Source organism: Apodemus sylvaticus, chromosome 7, assembly GCF_947179515.1.
Source record: "Apodemus sylvaticus chromosome 7, mApoSyl1.1, whole genome shotgun sequence".
Taxonomy (NCBI): domain Eukaryota; kingdom Metazoa; phylum Chordata; class Mammalia; order Rodentia; family Muridae; genus Apodemus; species Apodemus sylvaticus.
Window position 1 is genome coordinate 56,802,798 of NC_067478.1, and position 15,177 is coordinate 56,817,974.

At 39.9% G+C, this 15,177-nt stretch overlaps 1 protein-coding gene and 1 long non-coding RNA gene across 11 annotated transcripts in view; one reads left to right on the forward strand and one right to left on the reverse strand.

The window, feature by feature from the left end:
• Znf280d (zinc finger protein 280D) overlaps nt 1–13,897 on the reverse strand; it is an 80,123-nt gene extending 66,226 nt beyond the window's left edge. For 5 of the 9 annotated variants that reach the window (XM_052187842.1, XM_052187846.1, XM_052187847.1 and 2 more), the window contains exons 1-4: nt 13,732–13,897; nt 5,462–5,552; nt 2,872–2,915; nt 2,386–2,454 (exon numbers count right to left, since the gene is read on the reverse strand). In XM_052187842.1, coding sequence (XP_052043802.1) covers nt 2,386–2,413 — 28 coding nt within the window. In that variant the 5' untranslated portion in view covers nt 2,414–2,454; nt 2,872–2,915; nt 5,462–5,552; nt 13,732–13,897. The remainder of the gene's footprint in view (nt 1–2,385; nt 2,455–2,871; nt 2,916–5,461; nt 5,553–13,731) is intronic. The other 4 variants (XM_052187838.1, XM_052187839.1, XM_052187840.1 and 1 more) reach the window with 4 other exon arrangements.
• Nucleotides 12,950–15,177, forward strand: part of LOC127688837 (uncharacterized) — a 54,959-nt gene continuing 52,731 nt past the window's right edge. For both annotated transcript variants that reach the window (XR_007978767.1, XR_007978768.1), the window contains exon 1: nt 12,950–13,247. This is a non-coding gene — a long non-coding RNA (uncharacterized LOC127688837). The remainder of the gene's footprint in view (nt 13,248–15,177) is intronic.

Genomic DNA, 15,177 nt, shown 5'->3' on the forward strand with positions numbered 1-15,177 from the left:
GCTGTGATTTAGTATGAGAAGGAAATATAAGAAAGATGTGAGGCTTATCTCAAATAGAGTTAATTACACAGTTCTCCCTAAAGAAGTCGATCATAACAATGCAAGCAGTAAAAACTACTGAGAACTTCTGATCAGGTAGCATCACTCTCTTAAAATGTAGATGAAACAATCAATAAGCACTGGGAATTTTACAAAGAAAGATGTTCTATATAAAAGATCAAAAGATAGTAAAAGGATTCTAAGAAAGAAGTAGAGTAAAGCAAAGAAACTGGCATAATTAGGCATCAAACAAAGAATTAATGTCTGAACAGAATAAAACTGAACTGGCTCAGTGGATAAAGGCATTTGCTGCTGAGCCTCATAACCTGAATTCAATTCTCAAGACCCATTTGGTAGAAAAGAACCAACTCCCACAAATTGTCCTCTGACCTCCCTTTCCTTGGCATATATGTATATGTATACGCGCGCGCACACACCCCCTCTCTCTCTCTCTCTCTCTCTCACACACACACACACACACACACACACACACACACAGAGAGAGAGAGAGAGAGAGAGAGAGAGAGAGAGAGAGAGAGAGAGAATAATGAACAAAGACTAAAACATAAGGTGCACAGGCCATGGCCTTCAATACAAAATAATGTCCCAGAAAGAGAGTAAGTCAGAAGATCTAGAAAATAAGTGGGATGGATGCAGGATAGCAGCATGTTAGGAGGACTTAACTAGGAAACCAAAGAAAGGATTACAAAATTAACTTCAAGATCACCTCACAGGCCCAGCAGTTCTAGTCCCAACACCCATACTGGGTGGTGCATTCCTTTAATCTCAGAAGTGGGGAGACAGGTGGAACTCTGAGTTCATGGTCCTGGTCTACTCTTTGAGTTCCAGGACAGATAGGCAAGGCTAACAAAGAAATCCTATCTTAGGCAGGGGCAGGGGAAGAAATTAATAAACAAAACAAAACAAAACAAAAACAAACAAAAGACACAGGCTGGAAAGGTTGCTCAGCAGTTAAGAGAATATACTGCTCTTGCAGATGGCCCAATGTATCTGGCACCCTCCTCTGTAATTTGTGAGCACCTGCACATACACAAGAACTTAAATACCTCCCCCACATTAAACATAATTAAAATACATATATAAAAACAGCTAAAACAAGGACTGGAGAGATGGTTCAAAATTTAAGAGCACTTGCTGCTCTTTTGGAGGACCCAAGTTCTAGTCCTAACACCCATACTGGGAGGCTCACAATCCCCTGTAACTCCATCTCCAGTTCAATTCAATGTCCTCTTCTAGTCTCTATCAGCACTGAATACACAGACATAAACTCAGACACACATATACACATAAAAAGTTGTAAAGAACACATTTTTAAAGAAAGCTAGAACATTCATCTTTATATAATACTTAAACTGCTAATGCAACACTATACACATATGCATACGTACAAACAACTTTATGAAACTTTAGCAAGGCTAATTAAAGCCTTTCAGACTGTTTTACTCTTTAATTATATGCATTTATAATTCAGGCTGTAATGGAGAAAGAGAAAATGTAAGAACAGAGGGAGGCAAGATAGAGAAGGAAGACAGTGTTAAGAACCTCAACTAACATAACCATGCATATGATTATCTCAGCCATGCACATGAACATCAGTGGCACTTGTCCACACATGAAGATAGTGAGACTATTTGAGGTTCTATTTTAAACAATATCTTTATCATTTCTAAGTATTATTTCATACTATACTAAAGAGCGCCATTTCTACTTTTGACTCAAAATTAGGACAACATTCTACCATGTCCTTAATAATATGGCCATAATCAGTCACATATTTAATATGACCGTTTATAAGAGGTCCAGCGCTTTTATCTCAAAACTCACAGAAGACATTAAGCCTAGCAATACTTTGGTCCTAACTTTCTAGCATCAAAAATTGTCCAAATAAATTTCTAACAAATTAAACCACCTAGTCCATGATAATTTGTTATGACAACCCAAGTAAACTAATATAGTACACAGCACACTTATGTACACATGCATGTATACACATACATACATACACACACACACACACACAGCCACTGTTAATATATAAAAGACTGTTAAGAAAAAGCTATAATTGTTTTATAATTTTTAATAAATGCTTGTACCATCATAGAAGAAATCTATAAGATAATGCATGTCAAACTGATAAAATGTTAATATAAACAGTAGGTATTTCTGTTAATAGAGATAAAATATTCATTTCTACTTGACTTGTCAGTTCATTTGTTACTTCAACAGTTCTAAGGTTCTAAGATGTTCCCCATCTCTCATACTGTATCATAAAGTGTAATTATATATCACCTGCTCATAAGTACCAGTTACTGAAGCAACATTTACCTTTTGGTTGAAAGGAACTGTCTCTCATCAAGTGGCAGGTCTGACTTTCTATACGTTGTCACCTAAGTACTGACATATGACATCCATCAATTTTAAGTAATTTTAACTAAGAAATTCTTGATAGAGGAGTTGGGAAGATAACACAATGGGCAAGAACATCTGTTGAGCAAACAAGAAGACCTCAGTTTGAATCCCCAGCACATACATAGAAAGCCAGGCTTGAAGCATGTGGCCTGTAACCTCAGTGTTGGAAGGACAAAGACAGCTATCTATCCCGGAGCTTGCTAACTAGGTACTCTAGCCAAACCAGTGCACTTGAGGCTCAGTGAAACACAGTATGCATGCAGTGAATAATAAAGCAGAGTAACATGACAGTCACTCTCTGACATCTGCACAAACACACATATGCACATGCCTGCACTCACACATCAAAACCAAATACATAATAAACAAATTCTTGAATCAAATTTAAATATTTAAACTTACCATGTGACCACAAAAAGTAGCAAGTTGTATCTCAGTTTGCCTTTCTAGAAAATAAAGATATCTACCATTAGGGCAGATGATATTAATGTATGTACATCTAATTTACACTTTTTATAGAAATCTGTTTATGTTGGATATGTTTGTTATACATATTATTTATTTAAAATAATTGGTTCTTTCCTTAAGAATTCCAAATATCAGAAATAAAAGTGACTGTATCAAGTATTTCCTATTTTAGTAAATCTGACAAGTAAATTAAAAAATAATTATTTGTGACAAATATATGAAATTTATCCATAATCCAAGTACTGGGGACACTGAGGCAAGAGGATCACAGGTTTAATACCTAGACTACACAGTGCAAGAGTGTCTCAAACAAATAAACAACATATAAATAAATATATTTATATATACATAAATAACAGCAAAAAGGAATTTCCTCTTAATGAACTTTAGTAAATGTCACTGCCCAAATGCTAAATGACACTAATCACACTCAAAAATAAAATTATTTCTATAATAAAAGACAACTTTGGAGGCTGGAGAGATGGCTCAGCGGTTAAGAGCACTCACTGACTGCTCTTCTGAAGGTCCTGAGTTCAAATCCTAGCAACCACATGGTGACTCACAACCACCTGTAATAAGATCTGCCATCCTCTTCTGGTCTGAAGACAGCTACGGTGTACTTAAATATAATAATAAATAAATCTTGAAAAAAAAAAACAACAATACAACTTTGACTTTATCAACTAACAAAAAAGAAAGTCCATCTGATTAAATCATTCAGATAATAGGTATTCCTACTCAGCTAAGTGGAAGGTAATATGTTAAGTTTTAGGTGAAAATAAAGATATGTAAATAGTTTGCAATTAACCACACTTATAACTCATTGTTCTTCAAGAAAAAAGTTACAATAAACATTACTAAAAATTCACAACTGGCACCCTCATAGAGGCAGGGGAGACGGATGAGATAGGGGGTTTTCAAAAGGGAGACCTGGAAAGGGGAAAACATTTGAAATGTAAATAAAGAAAATATCCAATAAAAAAAGAAAGAAAAATAGCAGGGCATGGTGGCACACGCCTGTAATCCCAGCACTTGAGAGGCAGAGGCAGGCAGATTTCTGAGTTCGAGGCCAGCCTGGTCTACAGAGTGAGTTCCAGGACAACCAGGACCACACAGAGAAACCCTGTCTCAAAGAAAAAACAACAAACAAACAAACAAACAAAAACCTTAAAAAAGAAAGGAAAAAAATCACAATTGGCCAGGCATGATGGAGCATGCTTGAAATCTTAGCATTTAGGGGGCTGAGGTAAAAAGATTATCAAGTTCAAGGGCACACTGGGTTACATAGGAAATTACAACTAACTTTGGAGCCAGCCTGAAGACTTGAACTTGATTCCTGGAATTCACATAACCAAAATAACAGCAAAAAAACAAAATAACAACTCATTCATGTAAGTTGGCCTGCTACCTCCACCACATGTGTGCACAAGCATACTAACATGTAAATAAATAAATAAATAAATAAATAAATGTAAAAAAGTTAAGACTTCAAAATATAACCTAACCTTTTGTACATTAAAAATACTGCAGGGTGTGGTGGTGCATGCCTGTAATCCCAGCACTTGGGAGGCAGAGGCAGGAGGATTTCTGAGTTCAAAGCCAGCCTGGTCTAGAGAGTGAGTTCCAGGACAGCCAGGACTACACAGAGAAACCCTGTCTCGAAAAACAAAAAAACAAAACAAAACAAAAAAAAAACTATAATTTTATTTTATTAAATATTTTATGCCTTAAAAGGTTTTTTTTTTAAATTAGAAACTAATGGAAATTTTAAATACATGTAATCTCTTACAAATGTTTAGCAATTCTGAAATTCTAGACTAGGTGGATAGCTTAGGGAGAGAATGTCAGCCTACTACTCAGAAGGCCCTCTATTCAATCTCCAATACTAAAAGAGAAACAAACAACAAAACAAATCTCTTAACTATGAAAAACTGCCAAAAAATGAGTTATTTGTAGCTGAGAATGAAGTCTGAGAGTAGAGTACATGCTTAGCATATTCAAGACCCTGTGTTTGATTTCCCGCATCCTCCTTTCCTCTCAGCTTCTAATAGTAAGGTAAGCTTTGAAGTCCCTACATTTCAATACAGTTTCACCACCAAGATGCCTCAGTGAGTAGGGTACTATTCGATGTAATCCTGCAACCTGACTTAAAACTGTAGAACTCAATCAAGGTAGAGACAACTGACTCTAGGAAGTTGTCCTCTGACCTCTACGCGCATGCTATGTCATGCATACATACATCATATACACAAACACTAATATCAGTAAAGAATAATATCAGTTTTAATTTTTTAAGTGAACCGAAACCAGCAAATATCATTTTTAAAAGATTATACATTTGGGGATCTTAGCAGTCACAAGAAAACAGAGGAGAAAAAGTTGAGACTTAGCCTTGACAGAATACATAAATATACAGCTAGGTATCACACATAATACCTGACAATGACAATAAACAACTATGTTACTGGTAGGTACATTAATACATGGGTTTTTTAAGTTATTAGTTTAAAAATGCTCTACTTACTAGTTTTTAAAAAAGCTTGCTATGAATGAAACAGCCTTCCATGTTAGGCCACCAGCAGCCATATACATTCTGTGATGACCAAATCTTTTGCCTGCATGGAGAAGTCACAACAAATGACTGATCTAACAGTGATAAAACAGTCTAGACAAAAATTTCTCAGAATGATGCAACAGTCATTGTACTTTCTTTTCTTTTGTTTTTTGTTTTTGAGACAGGGTTTCTTTGTGTAGCCCTGGCTGTCCTGGAACTCACATTGTAGACCAGGCTGGCCTCGAACTCAGAAATCCGCCTGCCTCTGCCTCCCAAGTGCTGGGATTAAATGCATGCCCCACCATCGCCCGGCTGATTGTACTTTCAATTTTATTATGAGAAAGGAGAGGGTAGCTTAAGTGTGACTGAGACAATTATAAATCAAGTATGGCAATATACACCTATGATCGCATTATTTGAAAGGTTGAGGCAGAGGGATTTTAAACTCAGTGCCAAACCTGAGATACAGAAGGCTCTGTCTCAAAAACAAACGATTAGAGGCAGGCAGATTTCTGAGTTCGAGGCCAGCCTGGTCTGCAGAGTGAGTTCCAAGACAGCCAGGACTACACAGAGAAACTGTGTCTCAAAAAAACCAAAAAAAGCCAAAAACAAACAAACAAAAAAAAACAACCCCAAACCATTAGCCTCTTTAACTACACAATTTAATTCTTAATGTCAAGTTTCAGCACAACTACTTCCATTCATTATATTTTATTACAAATTACTATAACTTATAAAATCATTATAATTATTACACAATTATAACTGTCCTAATTAAAACATTATTTTGCCAAGCAGCAGTAGTCCCGGCTTTTAATCCCAGCACTCATGAGCAAAGCCAGGTGGAGCTATTTGAGTTCCCGGACCGCCAGGGCTACTCTCTTAAACTCTCTTAAAACAAAACTCTCTTAAAACAAAACAAAAAAGCAGACAGACAAACCAAACCCCAGTATTTCATTTAATGCACAAAGCATACTGTCATGAAAAGTGAGTTACAGAGACAGGTGAGTGCCTTCTCCAAAGTAACACAGCTAAATGATGGCGTAAATACTCCGGGTTGGGGAAACTGCTTAGGGGTTATGGTATCTCTTGCAATCAGGTGGACCTGAGTTCCAATCCCCAAAGCCCATACCAGTAATTTCTGAGCAAATGACCACAGAGTACTTACTACACAAGGTACTGTGTCAGTGAGCTCTTAGTTTGGCTGGGAGACCCTGCCTTAGAAATAAGGTAGATGAGCAATCTAGAAGATTCCCAACATCAAACTCAGGCCGACACACACATTTTGAGTATACATAGAGCCTCACATATACATACAACAAATAAAAAGAAGTAACATTCAAGTCCATTTATTTCAAAAACCAGCACTATTTCAATATTCACCAGGCATAAAAGACCAAAATTACAGGGAAGAGGCAGAATTCACCAAATGTAAGTTAAAATATTAAAAAAATTTTGTTAAAGAACATACATCATCAAATTGGAAAAAAAACCCACAGGAAAATTCCAACCACCATGAAATATGGAACCGAAATTGTCATTTTCAGGATTCCTTTAAGGGCCATGACAATCTTAATCTAGCAAAGGGATATTAATTTTCAGCCTAAACTGACAAAATAGGAAGAATCTTTCATTTGTGTTATCAAGCTATGACATTCAATTTTTTTATAGAAGCTTCTAGGTACAATATAACAAAAGAAGAAGTTAGGCTGAAGTCCAACACTTATACCTAAGTCTATTCAAAATAAGTAAATTTCTGGTATTTTCCCTCTAAAATTATGTAGAAATGGGTTTCTGTAACATTTCTATAACCTCATCTCTACCAAATGATACCTTAAAGATAGTGAATCAATTCCAGAGCTATAAAATTATGAGGTATGAGCCTCTGAGCCTGGCATCTCCCATTTTTCACTATGGAGGACCTCTGAAAGTAAAATTTAGAAGGAAAGAAAAATGCCTAACAAGAAAAATATCTTAGAGCAGATCATTCAAAGAAAAACTAAGTACTAGCTGTATTTCTTAGAGATGTATATAATACAGTAAATTTTTTAAAAAGCTAACATAGGCCAGGCAGATAGATTCAATTCATGCATTAGAAAAGTATAAGTTGCTGGGCAGTGGTGGCGCACACTTTTGATCCTAGCACTTGGGAGGCAGAGGCAGGTGGATTTCTGAATTTGAGGCCAGCCTGGTCTACAGAGTGAGTTCCAGGACAGCCAGGGCTACACAGAGAAACCCTGTCTCAAAGAATAAGTCTGAAAAATGAACTACTCATCATCACATACAGTTAGTGTCCACAGAACACTTAATTTTTTCCATCTTTAAGTACTTCGATTTTTATGATTTCCATTTGTTCCTAGAGATTTTCAAACAAGAAAGGGAAATTTGCTGACTTAAAACATTAGATTTTGTGTATATGTGCATATGCATCACAACATACATGTGGAGATAAGACAACATGCAGGATCAGTTCTCTCCATCTACCACGTTGGTCTCAGGAATCAGACCACTAAACACTGAGCCATCTCACCAGCCCTTATAGCATTTAAACAGAAACTCATTCCATCTTACATGATCCTATGGAGTATCTTTTTACATATTAAGACCCATTGTGGGATCTAATTTTTATTTTTCCTACATGTTGAAATCTTACTTATCCTAAAAAGAGAGAGAGAGAGAGAGAGAGAGAGAGAAAGAGAGAGAGAGAGAGAGAGAGAGAGAGAGAGAGAGAGAGAGAGAGAGAGGGGAAATAAGCAACCTCGGGATATACAAGGTTGGAGGGACCCTCCAGAATGTTCCAGAGACCTGGGAGATGAGAGACTCTCAGGACTCAAAGGGAGGACCTTAGACAAGAGGCCCTACGGTGGGGAGAGGGAACTTGTAGAGCCACCTCCAACAGAAAGTAAGGGCATCAAGTAAGGGATGGGTTGCTATCCCACAGTCAAAACTCTGATTCATAATTGTTTGTCTGAAAGAACTGCAGGGATGGAAATGGAGAGAAGCTTGAGGAAAAGAAGGTCCAGCAACAGGCCCAAAGTGGGATCCAGCTCGACTATTACTGAGCGCTCACAAAAAGGGACCTATCATGACTGCCCTCTGAAAGACGCAACAAAGCAGCTGAGTTAGATGCAGATATTTGTACCCAATCAACAGACAGAAGCTGCTGCTCCCTGTGGTTGAATTAGAGAAAAGCTGGAAGAAGCTGAGGAGGAAGGTGACCCTGTAGGAGGACCATCAGTCTCAATCTGAATCCCCGAGATTTCTCAAACACTTGACCACCAATCAGGCAGCATACACTAACTGATTATGAGGTCCCCAACACATATAAGTAGAGGACTGCTGGGTCTGGGTTTAGTCAGAGAAGATGCACCTAACCCAAGAGAGGAGGCCCCAGAGAGCCTGGAGGTCTGGTGGGGTGGGGAGTTGGGGGTGGGGACATCCTCATGCAGACAAGGGGGTAGGAAGGTGGTATGGGATGTGGAACAGTGGAAGGGTGGACCAGGAGTGGAATAAAATCTGGAGTTTAAAATAAATAAATAAATATTTTAAGAAAAGAAAGAAAATTGAATAATTCAACTCCCTATAAAGAGGACATAATAGTGAAAAAAATCTGACCAATGCAAGATATTTCACTTTTTCAGTTTTCTTATGATTTTCACCAAATGTTACATTGACTTGCAACAGATATAGAATACTGACATAATCATCCTTATAGTCTGTGTTAGAAAACACAAACTTTGGTTACATTCATACATAGCTTCAGTACCTAGAGGACTGTGAATTAAACTTTTAAAAGTAAAGTAGAGTCAGGCGGTGGTGGCACTTGGGAGGCAGAGGCAGGAGGATTTCTGAGTTTGAGGCCAGTTTGGTCTACAGAGTGAGTTCCAGGACAGCCAGGGCTACACGGAGAAACCCTGTCTCGAAAAAACAAAACAAAAAAACAAACAAAAAAGTAAAGTTAGGGGGAAAAAAAGTACACAAACTGCATTCATATGCTCATGCCCAAGAAGTCATAGAAATTGAAACTCACAGAAGTGGCTAAATTTGGAGATTTGTGTATCATTTTAATAGAAACAAGGTAAGGAGCTGAGCAAGAATAAATCACTGAAAATGGTTTGAAAAGAATAAATCACTGAGGCATATGATGTCATATGCCTCAAATTTCAGAACTTGGGAGGCAAGATCATCCCTGGTAACAGCACCAGTACCAGGCCAGCCTAAGCTACATAAGATTCTTTCAAACAAAAAATCAAAAAGAAAATACTGGAAATTGAATAGAAGAGAAGAGCTATGTTAGCAAGATATGTTTATGCAAATTAACCTCTTTTGGATAGAAGAGAAATTCAAGTTCTGTCCTGATGCAGGAGAGAGCAGAATCCTTCCTGCCATCTGTTGGTTCTCAATTACCTTCAATTCAAAATATTCTTTACATCTATTAAGTTTCAAACCCAGGACAAGCAACTGAGGTGCCTATTTAAAAAGTCAACAGACCTGGACCCAGGTTCTCCCAGCATCCTTCAGTCCCTACCTGTGATATGGTAGGCTGACAGACCCATCTCTACCCTCAACTCTCCAGGCCAGGGGCTGGGCTCCCCTTCCCCCAGAGGTTCTACCCTATATAATCCAGATATTTTGGCTACCTGTCCCTTTTTTGTACCTGCGCCTCCTGGCTGCTGTACTTGGTTCCCTTCTCTCCCCTCCTCACAAGGTTCAGCGTCATGACCACTCTGGACTCTCCCAGATTCCCCAGCCTCTGGCTATGCTTGCCCACATGTGTATAATAAACTTTCTCCTTTTTCATACCTAGCTGCAGTCATGTCCTTTCCTTTTTATTTCTTTTTTTCATTCGACATCAGAATGACATATTTTTGTGATGGTATGTCCTGATTTTTATCTGCTTTTAATTTTTACTGAATGTGGTTAAATTTTCAGATTTTTTTAACTGTTTGTCTACAATAGAAAAAATTGTGAATGTACAATCAAACAAAGCAAATGAATAAAGAGAGAGCAGCACATCAGAATCCTTACAAAGGAACCCTGGAGGCTTCTGATGAGGTATCCAAGATAAACTTTCTCAAACAATATCTGGTTCTGTTTTTTAAGAAAGAATACAGAATTCTCATTCCAATCTAAATGGTAACAACTATTTCTCCTAATGTAATCAGAAGTGATAGACTCCTCCAGAGAAAATTGTATTGAAGACTTAAATTTAAACTGTTTAATACAGGTTATATAATCTGCTATAGTCTGACACACAAAATATGTTTAGTTTCTTTCAAAATAAAATTGAAAAGTTAACAGGTATGGCAAACCTGTAATCTTATACTCAGGATAGGCTGCACAGCAGGATCTTCTTCTAGTTAGAGACCAGACTAGCCTTGTCTCAAAGACAAAACAAAACAAAAACTGCTTTGCAGAAATGAACCAAAAGGCTAAACATACAGTTTTTAATATGTCACCACACAATTCAAACTATTGCTTTAATCATGATTTAAATTAATCTGAAGCTGAGCATACTAGTACACACTTATAATCCTGGTATTTAGAAGGCTGAAGCAAGAGGATCATAACTTTGATGCCAGCCTGGACTACATAGTAAACCCCAATCTCCAAAAGAAGAAGGGGAGGAAAATAGATGAAAAAAAAAAAAGTACTTTAGTCCCTCAAAAAATGGGGAGGGTAGCTATTCAAGATTATAAATTTATTTGAATTTTCATAAATTTCTCATATTTCCAAAGATACTTTTGAAGTAAATAACAATCTTGCCAATAATAAATATCCTGTTACCTAAACTGTTTTAATGTGAAAAAGCAATTACTACAATTTACATCAAAAAGCTATTTGTATAGTCATAAATTATTAAATAAAACAGGTATTAGTTATTCTTTTCCAAGTTATATAAAGAAGCTATGTATTCTTCTACAATACATAATGTTGAGAAGAGAAAGGCTGGACTGAAGGAGTGGCACAATAGCTTAAACCAGTGAGAAGTGGGATAATGAGATTTACCGTCTGACTACCTTAGAAACTCATCATGGCTCACTACTGCTACAGAAGTCCAAATTTTCAAAGGCAGAATGTTTCCCAAGTTTCCAACTGTTCTCTAGACCTTACCACATGATAGGAACAATTGCAAAGGTTTTTTGTTTGTTGCTTTTGTTTGAGACAAGGTTTCACTATACCACCCTGCTGGCCTAGTCTACATGGGAAGATCCACTTGCCTCTGCCTCCCAAAGTGTTGGGATTAAAAACATACCCCACCAGACTGGCCAATTAAAAATTGATTAAACTGAGCATATTCTAGTCTCCAAAACTGCTCCTTTTCTTCCTAATTCCAGTCATTCCTAGAATGGAATCTATTTTATCAGAGATGAAGGTAAATTCAAACTAAGCACTAAAACTATGCCAGATTACATGCTAATTGCAAAAGGAACAATTTCAATAGAGTCAACATTTTAACTAAGAGACTAAAGCTAGGATTACTAATAGTATACTATCTCCCCCCTTTTTATAATATGAAGTATTCCAGATGATTTATGAAGTATTGTAAAAACCATATTAAGCTTAAGTGTATTCAAGCTTTTTAACCCTAACTTTATGTACTACATGCATTTAGCAAATATTTTTTGGAGTGTCACCATGGTATTGTGTTATGGTAGTATAGAGAAAATGGACTTTATTTCTTATTTACTGATATACATATCCAGTACTTAGGAGTGAACTGTAACATCTTCAACAAACATTCACATATTCAGCAGACTGAGACAAAGCAAATATGACAAAATGTTTACAAATACTCTAGGTGGTAGGCAAATGAATATGCTATATTCAACTCCACAACATGCTTAGAAAAAAACATGAGCACTAATAACATCTAAAGATAACAAATGATCCAGAAATTAGAGTCTAAAGGAATGGAAAACTGAATTTTTCTAAATGTGGAGGCCTATGCCTCCTTGCCTATTCTCAGGAACCTCACTGCAATGAAAATGGGGCATACAATGAGGTAAGCGCTGAATGAGGAGTCTCATAAAACAAGCTTCTGTAATGGCCCCGGTAGCCAAGTATTCTCATTGTCATTTCTGAGGCTGACCTTCAAAACTGCTCTGCCATGGAAAACCACTCCGAAAGGTGAACATTGATATCAATGAAAGATACAAACACTCAAACGCAAGGATGGCTTTGGTGCAGATGTTGGACCATCGAAAGCACAAGGTCCTCAAACCCAGTCCCTTCACCCTATTATTTACATCCAAACAGCCTGAGTTGGTAGTCATCTTTCAAAACAAGATGCCAAGAGAAAGGTTTTGTACTTTGAAACTCTACTTCCCTCGTGTGAATTTATGCTTAAGGGCACTAAAAGACAGCCAAGTATTTAGATGATTCAGTCCAAACTTGAAAATAAAGCCAAATGTTTAAGTATGGCGGACTATTAAAAAAAATCCTCATAAAGCCAAGTCTCCATGCTCGAAGCAGGTTAACGTCCATTTTTCTCTCCAGCATATTTCTTTCCTAACGGGTTACAACTGCAGGTGAGTCGTGAAAACACCCTCTTAATTGTGCTGGCTAAAAGCTCAGTGCGATCACTCGTTTGTGGTTTATTAAGTGAAACCTGCAAAGCTCAGCTAGGGAATCTGTCACACTCGATTCTCCTCCAAGTCCTTCTCGGGTAGACAATAGCGGGGCTCGTGTGGCAGAGTGGGGACAATCCTTTAACAAGAAAGGTGGATAGAAAGGAGCGGTCGTCTAGCAAAAGGTAGGGCCTCTGAGGTTGTTATCGCGAACGCCATTGGGGTTCAGCTCTTGCGTGAAGAGTCGAGTGGGTTGTGTTGTGAGCTCGGGTCTCCGCCACACACCCGCGGACGAGGTACAAAGGACCGAGGGGAGTCGTCCCCTGAGAGCACAGCCGGGCTGAGGAGAAAGCGACGGGCGGGCCTGCGCGGCGGCGAGGCGACACGACGAGGCGAGGCGACGGCTGAGCGGCCTGTACTGTGGGCCACCGCGTAGCCGACCGCCTAGCCTCGCCTCGTCGCGCCGGGATCCCTCCCGCGCCAGGCCCGGCAAGATGGCGGGCCGGGCCCACGCGCAGCCGGCCCCTGCCCGGCCCGGGCGCTCTCGCCGACGCGCAGCGGCCCGAGACCCCCACCCTGCGCCCCCGGAGTGCGGCGGCGCGGCCGCGCGGGAGGGCCTTCGCGGGCGGGCGGGCGGGCGGGCGGCCGCGCGGGGCGGGGGACGCTTACCGTGAGCGGAGCGGCTCGGCCTGACTGGAGCCCTGAGGAGGAGGAGAAAGAGGAGGAGGCGAGGGAGGAGCGCGGGTTGTACGCCGCAACCGCTCCGGCTCCCATCGCGGAGCTGGCTGCTGGGCGCCGCGATGGGGGAGGGGGCCGTCGCGAGCCTGGGCGCGTTGCCTCATGGGTAAGCTCCGGGTCGGCCTCGCGCGTCCGCGTTCCCAGTCTTCCCGCCAACGCTGGAGGCGAGCGCGGGCATGTGCGCCGCGTTGCGGCCCTCGAAGGCCCGGCCGGTCGTGCCCTGGCAGCCGGCGAGGCCACGCGGGGACCAGGCTGAGCCAGGCCCTGGTGCTCATTGCCACCACAGGCCTAGAACTTGTAGGCACTCAGGAGTGAGTTCCGGCCTTCAGTGTGCGAGGAAAGGGCATGGGAGAGTGAGTCTGAGAGGAAAAGGAATTCGGTTTCCATATTGTTATCACACTGTTTTTTGAAAGTACGTTTTTGTTTGGGTACCGTTTTCATTCCTATTGTAATTGGAGGCGAGGGGAAAAAATGGCCGATGTATTTTTAAGAATACTTTGTAAGTCGGATCGGTAGGGAAACTGCCCCCATGCTTTGTCGGAAATGTAGATGCACATTTGTGTGTTTGCAAGATGTCAGACTTCGTAAAAACAAACAAAAACAATAAAATGGGGATTGATGTGAAATGAGTAAGAGCCCTTGTTGCTTTTCTAGACGGCCCTAATTTGGTTCACAGTGCCCCATGGCTGCTCACAACTACAGTTCCAGGGGATCTGACGCCCTCTTCTGGCCTCAGTAGGCACCAGACACTAAAGTGGTACACAGGCATATATACAGACAAAACACGGATACACATAAATTCAAATACTATGTAGCCATCATTAGCAACCTAATATCAAATAGCCAGTATTAGATACAGATATCAGGCTGTTGGCCACTAAAGCTTCTTTTATTTCAGTCTTGCTTACTAGCACAATACATTTCACACACAGAGAGTGGGTACAAAAGGTTTAAAAAGACCAGCCGATTTCAGAGGATAGAAGCAGAAAGCTGATATATATGTAACGTGAGCCATTGCAGGTACTCAGGGAAGGTATCTGGGAACCCAGCAGGAAACTGTAGAGCTAGGGTTGCTACTGAGGCCTAGAATCAGGAGAGGAGTAAGATCCATCCAAAAGGCAGAAGGATGACTCTGCGGGTGGCCTAAGTCCAGCAGTGTGAATTATTGGAGCTGTCCGCTGTCCTTTAAAGAGACACCAGGTGGTCAGGTGCTAGGTGAGCAATGTAGTCACCATCTCCACGTTAGGGGCTGTGATGGTTCGTATATGATTGGCCCAGGGAGTGACCCTATTAGGAGGTGTGGCCTTGTTAGAGTAACTGTGTCACTGTGGATATGGGCTTAAGACCCTCACCCTAGTTGCCTGGAAGTCAGTTTTC